The sequence below is a fragment of the Pseudopipra pipra genome, chromosome 3, assembly GCF_036250125.1.
Source record: "Pseudopipra pipra isolate bDixPip1 chromosome 3, bDixPip1.hap1, whole genome shotgun sequence".
Taxonomy (NCBI): Eukaryota; Metazoa; Chordata; class Aves; order Passeriformes; family Pipridae; genus Pseudopipra; species Pseudopipra pipra.
The window spans coordinates 23,956,638-23,978,774 of NC_087551.1; the positions used below are offsets into that span (position 1 = coordinate 23,956,638).

The window sequence follows — 22,137 nt, forward strand, 5'->3', positions numbered from 1 at the left end:
ATTTTAAATGAAGGGAAAAAAAAAAAAGAGGAATGGTAATTGTTAGCTGTCCTGTAAAGCTTCCAGATATTCCCAAAGAGTCTTGGGGGATAACCTTTACTAGTACAGGTGAATTGCTGACTGTTAAGAGCCTCCTACAGATAATGCAGACATAAGTTCTGAAAAGATTATTGTGGCCATTTTTATAAACATAAGCTGTAGTGAAACAGAGAATTTGGTATTAGGTAATCTTAAAACAGAAATCGGGCCACTGTTAAATATTTTAGTTGGCTAACAGTTACATATACTTCAAAATACCAAATGATGAATTGAGTCTGTGACCCAATGTATAGCATATGTCCAGGTGGCCTGCAGGGCATGCAATGTTCCCTTTCAAGCTTTGTAGAAGAGGAACTAGTTGTTCTCAAAAATTTGAAATAGTAGAAGACAAGTCCCTTCAGAGAAGAGGTTTTAGTGTTTTTTATTCACAATCCTTGAAATGAATTGGAGGGAAATGGTAGTGGTACCAGCACTACTTCATTCAGAGTTGTCAGTGGTTCTCATTTGCTGCTCCAAAAAGCAGTCCATTCGACTTGGCAGACTGAGGCAGCACTCCTCTTCCTCCCCTTCCTCATTTCTGTTCCTCCACCTGCAGCAGCAGCCATTCTGCTCTGGCACAGAGAGGAGGACGAGTTTGTAGTGACTACTGCAGTTGTTAAATGGAGAGCACAGAATGGGCACTAATGGATGCATGGTCCACAGCCAAAAAAGGAGAGCAGCTCTCTGTGAGCAAGACTGAGACGTGGACTGATCATTATGAAACACCTCGTTACATTTCAGCATTTAATTATTTATATACCACAGCATATAAGTGACATGCATCATAAATCATGATGCCAGTGTGCTGCATGTTGTATAAGCTGGGATGGATAAGACTGGTGCCTTTAAATAACAGGACAGTAGATGAATGGTCATTTGTATTCTGCAGTTTTCTAATATTGTTAAGTGGAACAAAAGATACAGTGATCTGAAATCATGTTTTCAAAGGCACAGCAGAAGAAACAGATTTTATACAGCTTAGGTTAAAACTTTTTCAGAAGAAGTATCTTAGAAGGTGTGCTGGAGTGAGAACAGGGAGAGTGAAAACAGAAATGTGTGTAAATGTCAGTGTGTGAAAATGTCTCCATAAATCAAAGACAAGTTAGCACTCAGGTATTGTTGTCAGTTTAGAGCTTTGGCGATTATCAGTGTAGAACTGGAAAAAGAAAACAGGATGATTATTGACTCTGTTCCTTTCAAATGAAAAGTCATTTAAAGAAAGACATCATTAAAAATGCTTACATCATCTTTGATAAAACAGAGATGCAAATCTGAGAGTTCGTTTTGAATGTTATTTAATTTCTCATTTACTATTTATATTTATTTTCCAGGATCCTCTTGTGCATTTACCCGAAGATATGGTAGCTAGAGCTTATAATATTTTTGCCATCACATTTAAGTACGCAGTAGATATATTAACATGGGAAAAGGAAAATGAATTGCCTGGACTAGAAATGACGTAAGTATCATATTTGTCTTCTGCCTTTTAAAGACTTGCAGATATTTACAGTTGAAAGTGCAAATTCTGATTTTAAGTATCTTTTCTGCCTTTCCTAAAATTGTCAGAAGTATTTTGCAGACAGTGGGCTACAATAGTTGTAATACATTTGTATTTCTCATAGTTTTTACTTTTGTGATTGTAAAGCATATTTCTTTTCATAGCAATGATGGAACAATTTCTTTCCCATATGTTAATTTTCTTAGTATTGAAAAGGGTCTTCTGATCAAAGTTACTGAAATTGTGGTGGCAAAAGTATTTTATACTTCTTACAAATTTTGAAGTTTTACAGAATGCTTAAGTGTATTGTAGCATCATAGCTCTTATGGATTAAGATCTTGTGACATCTTGTTAGTATCTGCTTTTACTTTGTGTTTTATGAGCAAGAATGCTGTGTAAATAAATGATATGAATCAACAGATTGAACTGAATCTGTGAGCTTAATAAGTTGTCGTTTGAGGACTGTGGAGTTTGGTTTTTTAAGAGACTGCCAAGTTTTTGTTGTCTAATAGACCTTTATGCAATGTCAGAAAAACAGGTGTGGCAAAATAATGCCAAGACTGCTGAAATCTCTAAGAAGCTCTATGGGGCAATGTAATGAGCACAGCTGCACTGGAAGGAAATGGATTCTCTTTAGTAGGAAACTGTCAATTCATAATCAACAAATGTTCAAAAATAAAACTCAGACTGAAATATTTTCTTGAGATTTTGCTAATTTTGGACTTAGTTCTGCAGGAAAGATGCACATTCCTATAGAGGACAGGAGTAACCCTTTTCAAATAATTTGTTGAGATATGTTCCAGTATAGCAAAGGAAGCCCAGGCTTGGGTTGTCTGGTGGAAAACTTTGTTAAACTAGAAGATTTTTAAAATTACATTGCTTTGAATGACATAAATTCAATCCTTGCTTTGAAGTGAGAAGAGTGACACTTACTACTGTATGCTGTTTAATGATGAAGTCCATACCTACGAACAAGTTATTTATACTCTTCAGAAGGCTGTCAACTGCACGCAGAAGGAAGCCATTGGTTTTGCAACAACAGTAGATAGAGATGTAAGTAAATTAATTGCTAGAACTTTTAATTACCTTACCCTAATGTTTATTTTATATGACTACAGTTTGTTTTCCCAAAGCATGTGGTTAATGTGATTGAGCCCTATGTGTCACGCCACCCTTAAATGTCTTGACTCATTGGCCAATCCAAACCAGACCTGACACTGAATATATGTTTCAATGTAAATGTTTTCCCATAAGTCTTGTAAGTGTAGGTAGCAGGGTGTTTCTCGCTCCTCTGTCAAGGACAGGCAACAGCTTTGGCCCATCCCTTACTGTACACTGGGGAGCTGACATTGAAAGAGCCCCTATATGCCCTCCAAGGGCATAGGAAATGCTTCTCAGAGTAACACCAGTTAACTGTGAGGGTTAAAATCCATAATTGAATGCTTTTGTTCTGGTGCTCATGGAACTATTTGTGGTTTGTGGGGTTTTGTTTTATTAATTTAATTTAATTTTTCATAATTTTCAGATTGTAATGGCAGGAAGAGGTGAAGCATTTCATACAGTATAAAGAAAGAACAATGAGTTTAGAATCACTATATGCTGAATATAATTTTAACTAGTACGTTGATTTCAGAAGTTGTGTTTGTATTGTGGCTCCTGTGTATTTTTTTAAGAAAGGGATGCTTTGTAGGACAACTGCATCTTGTTATTTGTGCAATGAGCCTATATGCAGTTGCCATGAAAATGAGTGTCCTTTTCTTTTGGTTTGTTGCCTTGTGCTTTTTTTTGGGGGGGTGGTGTGAGGAGGAAATCTCTTACAAAATGGCAATATGAATGTCATTTTGGGTGCTTAAAGTGCTTCAAGAAGGTCAGTGGAGAAGGAAATATAACCACTTATATTACTGACCACTGAACTAGATTTTGGTTTTGTATTATCAGTACTTTATTTTTTTGTGATACCGGTAACCAAAAGATTCCCTAAATATGTGCTGACCTCATACTGTGCATCATAGGATGCACTTAGTTTTTTTCCCTGCTGTTGATCCTGTCCTACTTTTAAATATGTGCAGGAATGCCTATATACATGTGCATGTATGTGAAAGAAATGAGAATATTATGCCTGAAGCAGTGATTTGTCATCAGGCCAGATCTAAAATATCAGTAAGCTGTTCTGTGTGTAATACACTATAAATTCAATCAACTATCTATTTTGATGTGTGTATTGACAGTACAGAAAGACTGAAAAGTTTCCTTTTGAAATAAGGAAAGTGCTTTAGTTGTATGTTTAAAAGACCATTAGCTTTAATATCTGCTTTTTAAAGGGCACTGAAATGTCTGAAATATCTTCAAATTCTACCAAAACCGATTGATGCATTCATACTAAAGATGAGTTTTCAGTATTTTAAAATTTAGAAGTATGATGATTACATCTTAAGAGCAGTACCATACACAGAAAATTTAGTATGACAGATGACTGCATCTAATTTTATTTTCTTTTAAAAAGTACAGGATGCATTTTGGAAATCCAAGTATGTAACATATACAGTACTTTAACAGTGAAAATAGCATGAAAGAAGGAGTGGTTAATGTGCATCTGAAACTTTTACTGTGTGTTTCATATTAGTGTAAAACACGGCACTGGAACGTTTTGTTTTGTTTTGGTGGTAATGTTATGTCTTTATGAATTCACAGGGACGTAGGTCTGTTCGATATGGAGACTTCCAGTACTGCGACCAAGCAAAATCAGTAATAGTGGTAAGTAGTGGTGGTAAGTGATATTATCCACTGATTTGCCTCATCGTAAGCAAAAAGAGGCTTTGCTACACAGTTTTCTGATGCTGTTATCGTAATGAATCTTTATATTTCAATAATACAGAATGTCGGAGATACTACGTACAATATGCACAGTAGGGGTATCAAAATACAGATTTATGTTTGGGGTTTTTTTTTTCTTTTTTTTTTCCTAGCATGGCCTACCTTGCACCCAAAGTAATTTTCTAAAAAGAAGTTGGTAGACAACTTTTTCCTTCAGAAAACAGAATGTGATCAGGAACTTTTAATGTAATCTTTTAGAATTACATGCCAGTTCAGATCAGTGAAGTTAAACTACTTCAGTTTTTTTCCTATAGAATGAAGTTGTGTCTTTCAAAGCCACAATTATGGAAATTGTTACGGATTGAATCCCAGATGAATTGTAAAACTACAAATACAATTTCATTTTGCTTTTCTGCACTTTGCATGTATATACATTACTAATATCTCTATGTTGCAAGGGTCCTCCATGTAAGAACATGGGAGTAATGTTTTCTGTTTAATTTTTCTTAAACTGCTGCAGTGCACTACTTAATCACATGTAAGAAATTGTTTATGTATGATACTGCTACCACTGAAAAACAAATGCTGCAACTGGATTTACTGATCTTAAATGATTTAAGGTATTTTGAAAGAATTAGCATATTTTTAAAGATAAAATTGTGCAATATTTTAGACTTAGTGCCCATGCAGTCAAAGCACAAATGGCTCTTATGTGTAACATCTAACTATTATGGTTTCTAACACAGGGATGAGGGTAAATACTTCCTTTCTTGTTCTAACCCAGTGTGTTTAATTTGTATTTTTGAAAACAGTCAGTTTCCTTGGTGGGCTGCTGTGTGACTTGCATGTCATGTTGTGAAGAACAAACACGTATGGCAGTCTCAGGTTGTGTGTGGGATTGGTTATCAGTAACATGCAGCAGATCAGTGTGTATATTGATAAGAGGCCAAGGGTGGAAAATGGATTGACCTACATATGTTGATATTGCATAATAAGGACCTTCAAATATTAATAGGGTAAACAAAGTTCAAACTTTTTTGGTTTTTTTATAATCACAATATGTATTAATATTATAAATTATTGAAATTAATCATAGGAATGCTGTGTTTCTGTATAGAAATGTATGCCAGTCCTCACATAAATATGCATTGCCTCCTTTTTCCTTTTCTTTTTAAGAGAAATACCAGTCGTCAGACAAAGCCATTGAAAGTACAAGTTATGCATTCGTCTATTGTTGCCCATCAGAGCTTTGGTCTGAAGCTCCTAACTTGGCTTGGAAGTGTTATTGGATATTCAGGTGGGCAAACTTGAACTTTTTTGAGTAAGAGAATATTTATGAGACAAGCTGATTTTCTGAAGCAATTTTGTCCACTTAGTGCAGATATGTAATGTATAAGGCAAAGCTATTAATAACTTGTCAGACTTCATTCTATTTTCTCTTACTGGAGTGCTGTTCTGAATTCTAACTTCCATGTGAAAGTGCTACCAGTCTTAGGTAGTCTTTTCTGTTTAGTTGCTGTTGAACAGAAGCTGAGACTTGCTGTCAGATGCAATATGCCAAAAAGCTATTTTTCGGTCCCCGCATTTTTAAATGAATGCAGTAAGCTGAAAATAACCTGTCTGATTAGATAAAACAAAATTATTCAGAAGTAATTTGATGAATGATGATGAAAGTGATTGCTTCAGATTTTTTGCTAAGTAGAACAACAGAGAAAATGCACGGATGTGTGGAGGGTTTTGGTAAGTATAGAAACCAACAAAGTATTAATCAGATTTTTGAAAGTTTTCTTAAAGGAATCAAGATGCACTGTATCAGTTCTTATGGAACTGCTCTGTGCTTGTTTTGACTTGGTTCTTCCTTTGTCCTGGTAAATCTTAAGGTTGTGAAGGTATGGGGTATGAGGGGAAATAAAAGGAAAAGTGTCAAACTGCTGATATGTAGAAATGTAGATACAATCCCCCATGCATTTTATGTTCTATGCATCTGAAAATGTTAGCAAGAAGTATTAGGAAAGCACATGCAGCTGTAATATTGCATGTATGTTCTGCGTAGGTGCAAGATTTCTTCAGAGACTGTATCTTTTATTAGACTGGTAACTGGAAGGCTAGTCAAGATTTTAGGCACAGGGCCTCTACTATGTTCTTGTTTTTGTAAGATAAGTAGTTTATGTTTGTAGAAGTTAATTTTTAAATATACATAAATCAAACATTTGAACAAAAGTTATGGTTGCAGTTTGTTCAACTATTTGCCGATGTTGCTGGCAAACAATAGGTATTAAAAGAAAGGAATTATGAAGATATTTGACTTCTAAGATAAATTTTCCTTTTGGTGAAACATGGAGGCAGGCACTGTCTTTCTAATTTTTTTTAAGCCCAGTTTTGTGCCATGTCATTTGTGCCAGGTGACACAGTCACTAATTTTCAGCACTAAACGATAGTTGCAAAAAAGTAACTTGAATATGTTAATGATGTCTCAAATTACAGAAAAAAGTATTGAATTTAGTTTGACTTGTGCGTGTAGTGTTTCTGAAGTTTGAAGAGTTCACCTCATTAAATGCTGTGTTCTTTATGATTCAGAAGAGCAAAAAACATGTTTGATGGTAAACAGCACACATACACTCTGTGTGTGACCTGTGCCCTCAAGTACTTGAACTGCCTTACACGTCTTGGGACGCAGGCTTGTAATGTACTCCCGAGCCTGGATTTTTTTTAGCTTTTTAACAAACACACCCAAACAACTAAATTCTGCTCAATCTTCTGTAACATGGGATGATAGAGCTGCACTGCTTAAGTGGTTACACTTACATGTCCCTGAACACGGGGCAATAGCAAGTAAGGGGTCTCCTGCTCTGCCACAGAATTAGGTTGGATGATTGCTGTGAAAGGATTCTTGTCATGAAAAAAAGGGAAAAAAACCTTTCTATGAAACTTCATCAGAAGTTTGACTTCTACATCCTTCCTAGCAAATGTCAGTTCTTCAGGAATAAGTGTCTGTTTTAAAATTGTTGAACAATGCAGTGGTTTCCCTTAATTTGTTATCTTCTATAACACTAGTTGGAATTGAACTCTGTAAGGCAAAAGGGAATAACCCCAAACTGCTCTAGGGGTTCTCAGACTATAGAACTGTACCATGGTATGGTATACACAAGAACTAAGCCACTGCCCATTCTACCTAAGAAGCTGAGAAGGCCAAGCAGCATGTGGAAATAAGGGCTCTGTAAGCAGTGCAAAGCCAGGTTGAACGTTCCTAATATGAGCATGTCTGGGTTGTTCTCTGTTGCAGATGCAGGCTCATCTGCAAGCATATAGTAACTTACATGTTTATATAATAACAATTATTACTGCTTTCTGTTAGAAAAAATATATAGAGAAGGTTTGAAATGATAGCAGCTCCTAAGTGTAAACAAAAAACTCATATATGAGTAATTTCATTTATGAATTATATTTTCCGTTTGATAGGGCACTAAACAGGAAAATAAAACCTAGAAAATTAGCCTCCTATATAACTCTTTTTTATATAATAGTAAGTCAACAGCACTTTTAAGGAAACACGTTTTTATTTGATAACTTTGAAACAGATCATTGTGTTTGGCAATTTTCACAATGTTTCTTATGTTCCATAAAAGGCTAGTGTGAAACTTGCAAGGTACGAAATGTTTGTGTGTCTATCAGCAAAATATGAGTGGTGTTATTCACTTGTCAGGAAGAAGAAGGATGTGTGATAACTTCTGTGTTTTATGAAAATTTCAGTATGTCAAAATAACGTATGTTTGTGTTTAAGCTGTAACTAACTTGTATCATTTCTCTTCATTAAGATGGCCTTCGTCGAATATTGTGTCAGGTTGGTTTACAAGAAGGGCCAGATGGTGAAAATTCCTCTCTTGTGGATAAGTTGATGCTGTATGATTCTAAACTGTGGAAAGGTGAGTTTTCTCAAACTTCTGGAAAATGCTAAAGATTGCTGTGCATAAGTTTTCCCTTTGCTATATCTGCTAATGTTTAATCAATTTTACTGGGGTGTATTATAGATAAATTTGCCTGATTTGTTATAATCCATCTGTCCCTTCATGATACACTCCCAAGCATATTTAAGAGAAGAACATAGACCATTTGGAGATTAGGTCGGTTTTAGGTCTAATTTTTCCAAGTGGTCTGAAATGAAGGCTGACTTGAATATGCAGATGACAGTGATAGTTAAGGGAAACTGAGTGAAAAATAGAGCATTTTGGGGTTTGTCTGCCTTATAGGATCTCAGCATCTGTATCGTATGTACCAAAATGCCTCTTTTTAAGAAATAGGGCAGTGGTTTTCTGCTTTGACTTGTGTTTGTTTTCATGAGGTATTTTTAAGTGTTCTGAGAACATTCAGTGAAAACTCCTGTGCTGTTATATTAGAGCCCTTGAAAATTAAAAAACCTGACTGATAAAATGGGATTGGCTAGAAAAGTTGTAATTTTGAGGAAGGGGAGGTAGTGAATTTCTTTTTCCTCATGGATTCTGTGTCTGTTTTGGTATGTCTGTCTCAGGAATTTCTTGGAGTAGGAATAAAATAAGTAAAAAGTAAAGTGAGTAGTGTATGTAATACGGAGAAAATTATTATTTTAGGTTTTGTTTCTCTAATCGCTTTGTCTTGAGAATGAATTCCTGCACATTTTGTGAGTTGAGAGATACTACTTTTGTGGAGCATTACAACATTTTAAACACAGATTTTGTTAGGATAATGTCTTTCATGGAAGAAGGAGTAACTCTTGCATTTCTATTTCAGCATTAGTATTTCTCTACTTTTTCTTGTATTCCATAATTCCTCTGCATTAAGGAAATAGTGTAATAGCTTTTGACTTAAAAGTGACCTACAGAAGGAGATGGTGCATATGTGCGTTTGTGTCCATGCTACATACAGACAAATTGCACTCGTATTGATAATATTTTCTGGGATTCTGTTCAGACAGACTAGAAATTCAGAGACAGATAAACTGATTGTTTTATGGAGATGTTCATAACTAGCAAAATTTATTGCACACTTGTCATAATAGTGTGCTCTTCTTTTCCCTGGGCCATCCAAATCCCCTGTTTATCCTGAGGAGGAACAAAGTAAAGTTCTGTTCTTGCTTTGCTGACTTCACTTATATTTGAAGATTTATGTTCCCATTCAACAGTGTTATCTTATACAGGAGTAATAAATAATGCCTCTTGAAGAATTTTGGTTTATGTATTCTTCATCCTTTGCTACCACCTGACAGACTTAATCAAAGCAGCTTCTACTCTGAAATGAACACTTGCCTCATTCTGTAGATGCTTACTTTTCTAAATGTTTCCATAATATGTTGATAGAATATAGTAACATGCAATATTTCATTCATTTTTCTTGACAGGAGCTAGAAGTGTGTATCATCAATTATTCATGAGCAGTCTGCTTATGGATTTGAAGTACAAGAAACTTTTCGCTATCCGCTTTGCAAGAGTAAGTATCTTTCTTAAAAAGAGCCATTAAATGCCTGAACTGTCCAGTGAAGAGAGTTTAGTTAGCATACAGTATTTCAAATGAACTGTTACCCGATTTTTTTCCCTTTTTTGGAAGTGAGAAGTTGAAATGAAATGCTGACAACTTTATTTTAGGTCTTCAAAATATTAGTTATAATGGCATCTCCTGAGAAGGAAGTGAACTTTCAGACTTCCCAATACTAAAGCGGTTTAGATGTTTTTGTCTTCACCATCAACTGTGCAGGCTATCACTTCTTAAGAGCTAATCGCTTCCTGGTGTTTGAGGTGTAAGCTGTTACAGTGCTGCTCAGAAACAGTGCTTACATTTAGTTATGCTGATTAGTATTTCTGCAGTAACTAGTATTTGAAATGCTTTAAATCAGCACTGCAAAATTCTGCTCACTCTCCTGCAGACAAATAATTTTTTTGAGCAGAAAATAAAATGCTAGCCTTTATTGTGAAAATGAGAGTGAGTAGATCTCACATGTGAGCAGATTAAGTTGTCATATTCTTTGTACAGAATATCCATATAATAATCCTTAAGAGCTACTCTTCCCTTTATCATGGCATTAGAGTTTCCCAGAGCAGACATTTAAATTAAAAAATCAGGTCAGTGTGGATTAGAGGTGAATCTCCCCTTGTTGTTTAGAATTACCGGCAGTTGCAGAGAGATTATATGGAGGATGATCACGAACGGGCAGTATCGGTGGCTGCTCTGTCTGTCCAACTCTTCACTGTACCTACTCTGGTGAGTAGTGCCTGTCTTTCTTTTAAAAACTGATAGTTGGCACTCCTTGCCTTTTTTTGCCTCCTTCTTAATAGAACTATGAGCGATTGCAGAGTGATTTTATGAAAGATGACCACGACAGAGAGTTCTCAATTGCTGACCTCTCGATACAGATATTCACAGTGCCTTCTCTTGTAAGTACTAAAAGACCAAAAAAGGAAATCTTTATTTGTTAAAAGCCGCTCAAGGTTCATAAATCAAGGCTTCAGATTTCTTTAATGTTACTGTGGAAATGCAGAGCAGTCAGACTGTTTACATACATTGCTATGGGTTTAGAAGTTAAAGCATTCAGCATTGCAAAGTTTGAGTCTAGCTTCCCAGAGTGAGCTGGGTGGTTTTGGTTTTTATTTTTATGTTTTACTTTTTTTAGAAAGGTACTTTCATGTTTATTTAGAAACACACACACATAACATTTAAATTCCTCATCGTACTGAGCCACAGTTACTGTTTGTAGAAATCTGTATTGTGGTTTGCATATCATGGTTTCAGAGCACCATTCTGGTGCAGTTTTATAAATGATCCACTTTATGTTTTCCAATCTACACAAGAGCAAGCAAGAATTGTCTCATGATATTCCCTGCTTCCTTTGGTACTTTGAGACTCAGACAATGCCGCCTTTTAGGTTTCCAGGTAATTTTTGTTGCAGTGCTTCAAGCACTGTGACTTCTCCCAGCTCTGCTGGTCTTTCACCAGCTTAGGCTTGTTTGGGAAGCTTTTTTTTTCCTTGCTCCAGTCTCCAAATAAGTCTGTCTTTGCTTGTATTATGAATTAGACAAATTAAACTGTGGAGCTGTACTGGAAATAAAAGCCTGATTTTCATACCCAGAATTGTTTAAAAAATCAATGCTTCTGAATCCTCCCAAATTTAATCAGCTTAATTGAACTCTAAAATTCAATAGTAGCATGGCAGTCGCAATGCTGAGAAAAGTTGTTCTTCAGTCTCCTAGTGGCAGATGTTATTCCTGGGAATTCAGTAGGACCTCAGGATTTTGTTCCCATGGTTCAGGGACAATAATATGTTGCCTCTTTTAATGTTGGTGCTTTCAGTAAGAGTTATTCAGACTTGGACTTAACAAACTAGTATTATTCAGATGGTTATTCGTGGTATTTTTTCCTTTGGCAGATGGGGTGGTACAGTATGTGAATAAATACATATTTTTTAAAAAAGTAGTTTCAAACATTTCCTGAAGCAGAATGATTGCAATGTCCCTTTTACATGAGTTCTATTTTAAAAGCATGCAAAAAAAAGTAAAGCAAATGGTTTTTTACTCTTTTGCAGAATGACAGAATAGACTGATGAAATGAAAGTAGTTATGATAAGTTTCTATCATATGAATTAAGTATTATTTTTATATGTTTAGAGCCATTCATTCTTAAGTAAGTTGAAGAATGTAAACCACCCCACTGCCCTCCAGTAACATGTTCAAAATGGTATTAGTACTTTAACTGAGGTTTTTTGGCTTGAGGGTGGATGGGCAGCTGTGTTGGTGATGACTTTTTTGGGGGAAATGTTAATCACTAGATTTTTTGTTCCCCCTGCAGTAGAATTTTAGAAACTATTTCCAAGTATTGTTAGCAACTGTAGAACCCAGAAACTCAAGCCAAGAACCGCAGTGTCATTGGGGTAGAACAGAGTGGCCAGTCTTCTACAAGCTACCAACCAGATCCAAGAATTGCAAGGCTCACCCCATTTAACCTGGAGAACCAACAGAATGGGCGAGTTCTGGAAGTGTTCACAAGTAGGAGCAGGCAGTGCCTACTTAGTGCCCCCTCCTTTGTTGTGGAGTTGGGTTAGTTTAGGCTGGGTGTGGAAGACAATCTTCCTCAGACTTTGCCCGTTGATTTGTTTCATACAACACATGGAAGTATGTGGTAGCCCTTGAGGGGAATTACAAGTAATTTCGCGTAATTTCCATGTGGAAATTGCACTGTACAGTTCCTTAGCAGTTCAGAAGATGCTCTGTTCACCACAGCTCTTGACAGTTGTAAACAGAAAACAAAAGAGCTCTCCCTCCCCTAAAGGGCTCATACTTAAATTATATGAGAGGAGACAACGCATACTTAAAGGGAGGTACAGGTTAATTATAAGACACATAATAACATGTGTCATAATTATATGGGTTAACAGGAGCCTTTCCATAGACAAACTTCTGTACAGAAGGGATCTGAAAAAAGATCTGGATTCTGATAATTTTTGGCTAGCTTACTTTTTCTTTTCCTTCTGTGATTCTCTGAAAAGATTGCCTTTAAATGTTATGGTTTTATTATTGATATAACTATTTTGAATAACAAATAATATATTTTATAAACTTCATGGTGCAGTGTGAAAATCTTGTTAGCTGTGTCTGTTAATTACAGCAAATTTCAATGTACTTTGACATAGGCTCGAATGCTAATAACAGAAGAAAATCTCATGACCACTATCATCAAAACTTTCATGGACCACTTAAGGCACCGTGACATCCAGGGCAGGTTTCAGTTTGAACGTTACACTGCTCTGCAGGCTTTCAAATTCAGACGTGTTCAGAGCCTTATTTTGGATCTCAAGTAAGTATATTAACTATGTGCTGATTTGATAAATGGAGCTTAAAAAAAAAATCTAAAATTAATACTTGCATCTTACTCATCTACCCAGGTATGTGCTGATAAGTAAGCCAACTGAGTGGTCAGATGACTTGAGACGCAAGTTCCTGGAGGGTTTCGATGCCTTCTTAGAATTACTCAAATGTATGCAGGTATGTAAATCTGGGAATTACAAAATTTTGCAAGATTAAAGCAGGAAGTTAGCTATCATGATGTAAAAATGGAAGAAATTTAATATACTTCTCATTTTATAACTTCAGTATAGTATAACTTTTGGAGTCATCATGTTTTCCTGAAACATAACATCTACCTCACTTTTTAAAATTTAGTTTGTGGTAGAGGGCAATAAAGTGGGAGCGCAGTTCAAAAAGAAGTGTAATTTGGGGCATATTTTGCAGTTGTAGAGGCACAAGGCTTTTAATTGTGTGAGCAAAATCTGGTCCATCTTAAGTGTCAACAGAGTTGCTCCTTATGTATTGAGGAATATATTGTTCAAGACACACAAACAGACCTCTTCACTTTGTTTTTTTTCCACAGCCTTTTCATGTACTTATCTTAGGAGGAGCATTTTAAAAACAATGCAGCTTTTACAAGGGCAAATTGACTGTATGATCAGTAAGGTGTAAGTCAGAATCACTCCCATTTTTCAGTACTTCAGTAGCATACCTTTCTTGGTACTTAGCTTTCATTAGTTGGTTTTTGATAGTCAATTGAAAATTTTGTAATCCTCAGATAATGCTGGGTTTTTTCTTCTTAAGATAAGAGCTGATTATGTATTATAGTACCCAGTATTTAATTAGTACATAATTGCATGTAATAGCACAACCCTAGAAAGTGTATTCAGAAACCAAAATGTGTATGTAAGATATTGTATCTATGCAAACATTGTTGGACTGCTCATAATACTGAAATCTCTACATTTGTTAATAATAAACACAGCTCATATCCAAAACCTTTCTTGATATAGTGTTCTACTCTCCCAAATCCCATTTAATATTCTTGTTATTGCTTTGATGTGTTTCATTGCCTTTCAGATGGTGTCAAGTTTCTTTTTACCTGTTGCAACAACAATATGCTTATAAGGATAGCTAACCACTGTCTCACACTCATGCTAATTTTGTCAACATATTTCAGTGATACATTGTTGAGATGCAGAATTCTTTTTGTTTTAGGGTATGGATCCAATAACTCGTCAAGTAGGACAACACATTGAAATGGAACCAGAGTGGGAAGCAGCCTTTACATTGCAGATGAAATTAACCCTTGTTATTTCAATGATGCAGGACTGGTGTGCATTAGATGTGAGTTCCTTCTGAATTGTTTTTCTGTGTGAAGGGAGATAAAACCTAAATATTAATACACGTAACAATTGAGCTAAACACAAAATTCACCATAAGCCAAGAACATCTTCTCTGAGTGAGTGCAAACCTCTTCTGTATTTAAGCACATCTTTTATTGCTTGTACTGACCAATTCATGAGAATGTGGTTAAGCCTTTTACAAAATATTTCAGAGAGTTTTGTCACGCATCTGATAGTTGTGATCATCACAACACTGTCAGGTTATAATTTTCAGAGAAGGAGGAATAAAGGAGGAGACCCTGGATCTACCACATACTGTGGATTATAGATGATATTTCTACTCCATAAGTGTTTCGAATTTTAGGAGTACAGAACTTCTTAAGCATTGTAAAATATGGCTGTGGAGTAAGTGATTGTAGAATATTTGAACATTCAGGCTGGCTTTAATCTCTTACTGTTATTTAATGTTCAGGTTTTATTAGCCTAGCATTATCATTGCTCAGAAAGTTACCAGAACCCAAACCCAAACAACATACTAGTGGGTATTTTTCTAATCAGACATACCAGTATGAGTTTTACAATCTGTGCCCCCCTTAATTTGACTCTTTTGTTGGATTCCTTATCTTAATTTTGCAGGACTGTTGTTACAGATAAAAACCACCAACCCTTCAGTCTTTTTTATGTTGGCTCTATTATTTTTCACAGCTCTGTTTTTTTCATAATCTCTGTAAACTCCAATCTTTCTTTTAGGAAAAAGTGTTGATTGAAGCTTACAAGAAATGCCTGACTGTGTTGATGCAGTGTCATAGTGGGTTTACTGATGGAGAACAGCCTATTGTTCTCAGTATGTGTGGACATTCAGTTGAGACCATCAGATACTGCGTTTCTCAGGAAAAAGTTAGCATTCATCTCCCAGTTTCTCGTTTACTTGCAGGTATGAACTGGTTTAAAAATATTTCAGGAGATAAAAAACATTGTATAAATGTGATTTGTAGTTGTGTGTACATGAAGAACCACACAACTGTTGCTTAAGGCCTGAATAGGCTTCATTTTGGCCATTTTCTAGCTGTTTGGTAGCATCTAGGCCAAATGTTCCCAAGCACTGGAGGCCTCGTTACTGTTTCGGGCCTGGTGGAGATTGTCTTATGCCTTTGGATTTGTATTGTAGTCTGCTACTGCTGCTTTTGCCACTTGAGCAATGCAAAAGAACTGCAGCAGAATATGCACTGTGGTTGAATGTTTTGGAATACGTTTAGCTGTTAGAGTGAATAGACTGATCAATATTCTGTTAGAGAATAGATTTATCAAGCAGATGTGTCACCAGAAACTTAAGCTATGCCTTTCTCTTTATATTGTACCTATCTTGTTCAACAGTTGTGTTGAGAAACACGTTATGAATTTTAGTTTACAGAATCAGAAAGCCATATGATAAAACAAAGTTCACAAGTAATGAAGTGAAATAGGTAATTCTTAGGTAAAATGCTGTGCAGCTCAGGATCAAATAACTTTGAATATTTGAATCTTTGAGCCAAGTCCTTGTAACTTTAAAACAAAGCAAAGCAGAAAACCTTCATATATTTTGTAGGAGCCACATTCTAGTTCCTGAGGTATTTTATGAGGTATTTTATCTGAGAATGGATAAAAAGGATGCGGTATCTGTTGTTGATTGTCCTGATAGACCCAGGACTCTTGGCTGAGAGGGTATGACAGAATCAAAAGAAAGGCAAAAATCTTACTTATACTGCAAGTTTTACACAGATACAATGGGAAAACTTTAATTCTCTCAAAATGTATGCTTTTAACATGTTTCTTCATGAAATAGCTGTGGGGCTCCGCGGTGATAAATCTGCAGACTTGTAGGTGTGTCCAGAAAATGGTCTGAGTAAATTAGATGACCTTTTTTGTCCTGTTTGAATTATATAAAATATTGTTGGTAATATTCTATATTTTTTTTTTTCCTCATGTATTTATGTAGGTTTGCATGTTTTGCTGAGTAAAACTGAGGTGGCATATAAGTTTCCAGAGCTGCTACCCCTGGTATGTAATTAAATGTAGCATATTCATTAAATATAATTAATACTTAACGTGAAATTGGTCATGTAAATGTAGGATATTATTAAATAAAACAAAGGATCTTTTTACCATAAATGCTACTCAGATTCTCTTTAGCAGATGAAATTGTCTCTTAAAAGATTAGTATCTAGATATTCTTTTTGTAGTAGAAACTGTTTTTAGGAACTTGAGGCAGGATCTGATTCCTTCTCCTTGGCCTGGGTTCTAATTTTCTTACCCAGGTGTTTCTTGCTTCCCTCATGTTCTTACTGATATACTGTTTCTTTAGGGGATGTTTAAAAAAGTAGGATAAAACAGGACAAAACCTAACTGGGAGAAGAATTTCAGTGTCTTTTGAAAGAAGTAGTACTTAACCTTTGAATGAAAGTCAGTGTTGACGTTTTAAAATATGAAACCTGCTGTCTCTAGGAATAAACTAAAGCCCTTGTGTAGTATTTTTGTGGAGCAAAGGGAATGTAAGGGTAACTTTTGACTGGATAGATTGGGAATATGCTCATCAAATTCTCCTGTTGGATTTGCTTCTCTTTTGTATTGCTGAAATATTTTAATATTTTGATTTTTTAATAATTTTAATATTTTAATAATTTTAATAATTGTAATTTTAATGTTTTAATAATTTTAATCCTGCTTCATTTCAGTCCAATTTTCTTTTATTTTCTCTGTATATATCAAAATATTGCATTTTCTTAATGCAGAGTGAGCTTAGCCCGCCTATGTTAATAGAACATCCTCTACGATGCCTAGTCCTATGTGCCCAAGTGCACGCAGGAATGTGGAGAAGGAATGGGTTCTCTCTTGTTAATCAGGTGAGTACATAGTACCTGCAGAATCACTGTTTTCTGGTAAGTCCCCCAGGATAATTTCAGACCTCAAAACCTTCCCTTTCTGTATTGATTCCAAATGTTACCTATGTAAATCTTACTGCAGTGCGAAGTAGGGGTTTATATCAGCACGCACGTCATTTGAATATTTATGCTTTTAATCTGGTCTTTGATTTTCTTTAGTCAGAAGTTGCTTTTTTGTTTCAGGGCTGCTACAGGGCTCAGTGACCTTAGTGCTCTGCATGTAAAGAAGTTTTAGTATGATGCAGTTAATGACTCCTAGCCTTTTTATGGTATGCTGTCCAAAAGCAGCATAAAGTGCAGAATTTGATCTGTGCGTCTTCAGTAGTGCATTCATCACCTCCACATAAAAATGTCTCAGATATAAAAATATGCAGCATTAAGATATTATGGCTATTTATATTTAAAAAGTAATTGAAATCCTAAGACCCCACAGAAGCATTAGAACCAGTGTAGAACTGAGTGTTTCTTGGCTTCTAGCTCTCATACTTATTTTATACTTCTGGAGACTAGCTTCTTTCATCTCCAAACTTATGTTCTCTGTGTTTGTATGAATTAGATGTTTCAAGCATAACAGCTATAAAATGGGTACTGTGGTGTCAGTACCACCCACCAGGGTGATCGTCTAAAGTGATTTTCTTAGCGAGACTTACATTACATCAGGAACAGGATTTAATTCTGGGAGGTGTTAACTTGATCTATTTGCAAGAAAATTCTTTCAGTCCCACTAGCCCTCATATTCATTAGATAATTCAGTCTCCTAGTACACATGCACTGCAATTAAGCTCTTCAAACATACTGTATTCTGACACTTCTTGACTCTTAAAGGATCTTCTTAAGGTGATGTCCTTTATTGTCATTATTAAAAAAAAAAGAACTCTAGTTATGTAAAATTATAGCAGTGCCCATATTGCTGAAGACACACATCAGATCTGGAATTTCAGTGTAGCTTTTGGTGGTAAAATAAGTCTCTGTGTTGATTTCCCCTCATTGTCAGTATCTTGAAGTTAAGAGCATGGTCTAGTTTAGATAATAAGGTTCCCAGAGTCAGCAAGTCCTTCCTCTTTCCTATGGGTATGACAGCTCATGTTCAGCCAGCTTCTTTTGCATATTTTGCCAGACAATAGGAATGGGCATGTCTTTGTGTGGATTATTAGGGTGGGGAAGAAAGGGAAGGCATGCCTAGTTGTCTTCCATGTAATTCTGTGAGAAATGGTGTGTCTGTAGAGGAAAGATTGGCATGGTGAAGATTGCTCCCAGTCCTGGGTAGAAACTTGTCAGCCCTATTTATTTTTCCTTAATTATGGTAGAACTAAACTTTCCCATATTTCAGTGCCATGCAGTGTTTGTGGTGTGGCTGCTGCTTGGCGCAGTAGTGTTGAGTTCATTCTCAGGATGGTTTGGGTTAAGTCTAGTTTCATCACAGTATTAACATTTTGCTGACACTAGCAATTACTGAAAGATTGTATCTCAAATAATCAAAGAGCAATTCATGAAATGAAGAAGAAACATTTCTCGAACTGCAAAGGCTTTCTCTCCTGTGAATTTCAAACAATTAATTGCTAAACAAATAGATATATTAATTCATAAGTCAAGGAGGTCAAAAATATTTTCCTTCTAAGTTTATGCAGTCCAGACATTAGATCAATACAATGCAGCCGGCAACTATTTTGTGCTATATAAAAAAGCTTTTTGCATACAGATACAATTGTATCATTTTTTCAAGTCACAGGTTCATTTTTTGTTTACTAACACTGTATAGCAAAGTTAATTTTTTCAGAATTAAAATCATTTTAGATTAGATATGATCTTTGTTAATGATTGTAGTGTTTGGTTTTGTTTTTCAGATTTATTACTATCATAATGTGAAGTGCAGGAGGGAGATGTTTGACAAGGACATAGTAATGCTTCAGGTAATCACATATGCCAGTTTGCATTTTTATCAAGCATTTTCAGGACGTGTGTGTGTTTGTTATTAGCTTCATCAGAACTTTTCAATGACAAGGAAAAAAGTCAATTTTTTGTGGAAAGACTTCAATTTTCTTATTCTAGCTTTATCATTATGGGATAATTTGTAAAGGAAATAACGATTGTTGTAATCCTTGTTTTTTAACTATGCTTTGGAAAGTGCAGAATTTTCTATGTAACGCATATATAATGCTACATCTTCAAGAATGTAATATTTTAACTAATGGGTTGTGCTGTAGTAGCAATTGTGTGAGTCTGCATGTCTTCAGTCATGTACTCAGGGTATGCATTGGCTCTTCTCCCTCCCTTCAAAGTTGGTGTCTAAAATACTGGGCAGAAAGTGAAACCCCTTTGATTTGTTTTTCATCCTTCAGAAGAGATTTTGCAAATCTGCCAGTCTGTTTAGCTCTGACGCAGATTCAATACTTCTACGCTGAGAGCAATGTAAGCTGACATTTGCAGCTTGGGGTGCATAGTTCACATGGGCAGCAAAATATTTTCTCAGGAAGTTCCTCAAATCTTACCTAGAGTTAGCAATACCCAGTAGGATACAAATGCCCCAAGTTACTTCTGCTTTCAGACATATTTCACTGAGGCTTGATCTGCCACTAATTTTTAATGATCATCTGCAGCTGCCCATTTGGATAGATATCCTTTAGCTGTGTTGGAAATTATTCTGTCTTAAAGATGGTCCCATTAGCAATAGTGAACTAACAGCAAATTTTTATAGTTGACTAACTTAGATATCTTGTTTAATAAACAGAAAAAACTTTAGCCAGTAGTTTTCAGAAACGGAAGTCAGTGTTTGTGCTGCATTAAAACATTAATATTTTTCTTTCCCAGAAGGTTTGCGAAGTTTTGCTATAAAATCTTCAGCCATTCTTTTGAGGATTGGAATTTGTTTTTAAAATCTTCAGTGCTATATACTAAGTGATATTATGCCTTAAGTTGAGCCAGCAGGAACAAGTTTGGAGAGAAAAAGCAAACAAGTCTTTCACTGAATTTTATCTAGACTGTTTCAGATAGAAGGAATAACCCTGAGTATTTTACGTGATGCCTTTAAAAGGGCATCGGGAATTACTGATAAAGCATAGGATTCAGCTTGTCAAATGTGCTGACACTTCTCGTTTTGGAGTCTTAAGAGTGTCAATTTAAGTCATTAAGTCTTCATGCCCAAGATTGAGAAAGGAAGGAATTTCATAAAGAATATGCTGTGGACATCATATAGAAATATACAAACACGCTATAATAACATGAAATCTATTTTCTGTTTATAATCTTCTTTTCTTTTAATAGACAGGTGTGTCTATGATGGATCCAAATCACTTCTTGATGATAATGCTGAGTCGCTTTGAACTTTATCAGATATTTAGTACTCCAGACTATGGGAAAAGATTTAGCTCAGAAAATACTAACAAGGTATTTTATGTATTACTGCTATAAAAAACCTACACTTTTTTTCAAAGTGTATCAGATGCTGTTGTACTGAGACTGAGCAATTTCTTGATAAAAAAGCAAAACCTATCCTATTTTAATTTCATTTGGCTAGTTTGAAATATATGTAAATATTTTTACTTGTCAAACTGGTAAATGTCAGAAAGCGTTGCATAATATTTGCACTTACGATTGCAGTTCAGCATAGCTTAATTTGGGAGTGCTAAGGGTGAAAACAAGCAATGTTTTGAATCACTGAAAAAGTATTTTCAGTATATGGAATAATTCTTTTAATTGAAAATTGTAAATTCTTTTTTTGATTGTTTCAGGATGTTGTTCAACAAAATAATACTCTTATAGAAGAGATGCTATACCTCATTATAATGATTGTTGGTAAGTTCAGAATGTATTTAATTAATTTTTTAAATTTAGTCCCTTTAATGGTCTGGAATGAACATTCATCATTTCCATCTCAAGTTCAGTTCTGTTGTGGACTTCATGTAGTTCTGACTTCTTTCCTAGGAGAAAAGCCTCAAAACTAGCTTAGATTAATGTAATGAATTTTTGAACCCTGGTGTATGAACACAAGATTCTACAGAAGGTGGCCTATTTTCCGGTCTTTAACTTGCAGAAAAAGAGAAAAGAATGTTTAAAATCCTGGAAAAAATGAAGTATTTTATTTCTACAGGGGAAAGATTCAGTCCGGGAATAGGACAGGTAAATGCGACAGATGAAATCAAACGAGAGATCATCCATCAGCTGAGCATCAGGCCAATGGCTCACAGTGAATTGGTGAAAGCATTACCTGAAGATGTAAGTAACTTGGCCTGGAGGAGGGAAGCAACTTTACTTTTTAAGGCTGATTGCTGGAAATTTTCCTTACGCAAGTTCATTTCACTGAATGTGGAATGGATGGAATGGGAGCAGCATGATTGTGCTCAGAGCAAGGTTAGCATGAGTACAGAGTAATAATTCTCACGGAGAGGGTAGGAAAGAGATAAGGAAGGAATAACATATGAAAGAGGCAGGAACCTGAGAGCTTCTTCAGCTCCTTTCTCTTTTTAATGCTGTTCCTTATCTGGCCATCTGGCCGGCTGTCTCTGCAGGCTGCGTGTAAACCCTGAATTAGATGTATGGAAGTGGGTTGTTAGAACTATCCAAAAATATAAGCTGTTATATTTTAATGCTTAACAATAAGTGAAAAGACATGGAATCAGGCACAGCATTACGACTTGTGTAACATAAATGGTTCATTTGCATGAACAGAAGCACTTATGTGA

General features: G+C 35.6%; 1 protein-coding gene across 3 annotated transcripts in view; it reads left to right on the top strand.

Moving 5' to 3' along the window:
• UBR2 (ubiquitin protein ligase E3 component n-recognin 2) overlaps positions 1–22,137 on the top strand; it is a 57,519-nt gene that overhangs the window by 11,788 nt on the left and 23,594 nt on the right. Inside the window, exons 5-21 of one of the 3 annotated variants that reach the window (XM_064648332.1) lie at positions 1,410–1,537; positions 2,491–2,629; positions 4,268–4,330; positions 5,567–5,687; positions 8,206–8,313; positions 9,762–9,850; positions 10,520–10,618; positions 13,041–13,204; positions 13,293–13,392; positions 14,413–14,541; positions 15,291–15,474; positions 16,516–16,577; positions 17,309–17,419; positions 19,303–19,368; positions 20,720–20,842; positions 21,187–21,250; positions 21,546–21,670. In XM_064648332.1, coding sequence (XP_064504402.1) covers positions 1,410–1,537; positions 2,491–2,629; positions 4,268–4,330; positions 5,567–5,687; positions 8,206–8,313; positions 9,762–9,850; positions 10,520–10,618; positions 13,041–13,204; positions 13,293–13,392; positions 14,413–14,541; positions 15,291–15,474; positions 16,516–16,577; positions 17,309–17,419; positions 19,303–19,368; positions 20,720–20,842; positions 21,187–21,250; positions 21,546–21,670 — 1,875 coding nt within the window. Of the gene's footprint in view, positions 1–1,409; positions 1,538–2,490; positions 2,630–4,267; positions 4,331–5,566; positions 5,688–8,205; positions 8,314–9,761; positions 9,851–10,519; positions 10,619–10,692; positions 10,792–13,040; positions 13,205–13,292; positions 13,393–13,777; positions 13,863–14,412; positions 14,543–15,290; positions 15,475–16,515; positions 16,578–17,308; positions 17,420–19,302; positions 19,369–20,719; positions 20,843–21,186; positions 21,251–21,545; positions 21,671–22,137 lie in introns of those variants that run through there. The other 2 variants (XM_064648331.1, XM_064648333.1) reach the window with 2 other exon arrangements.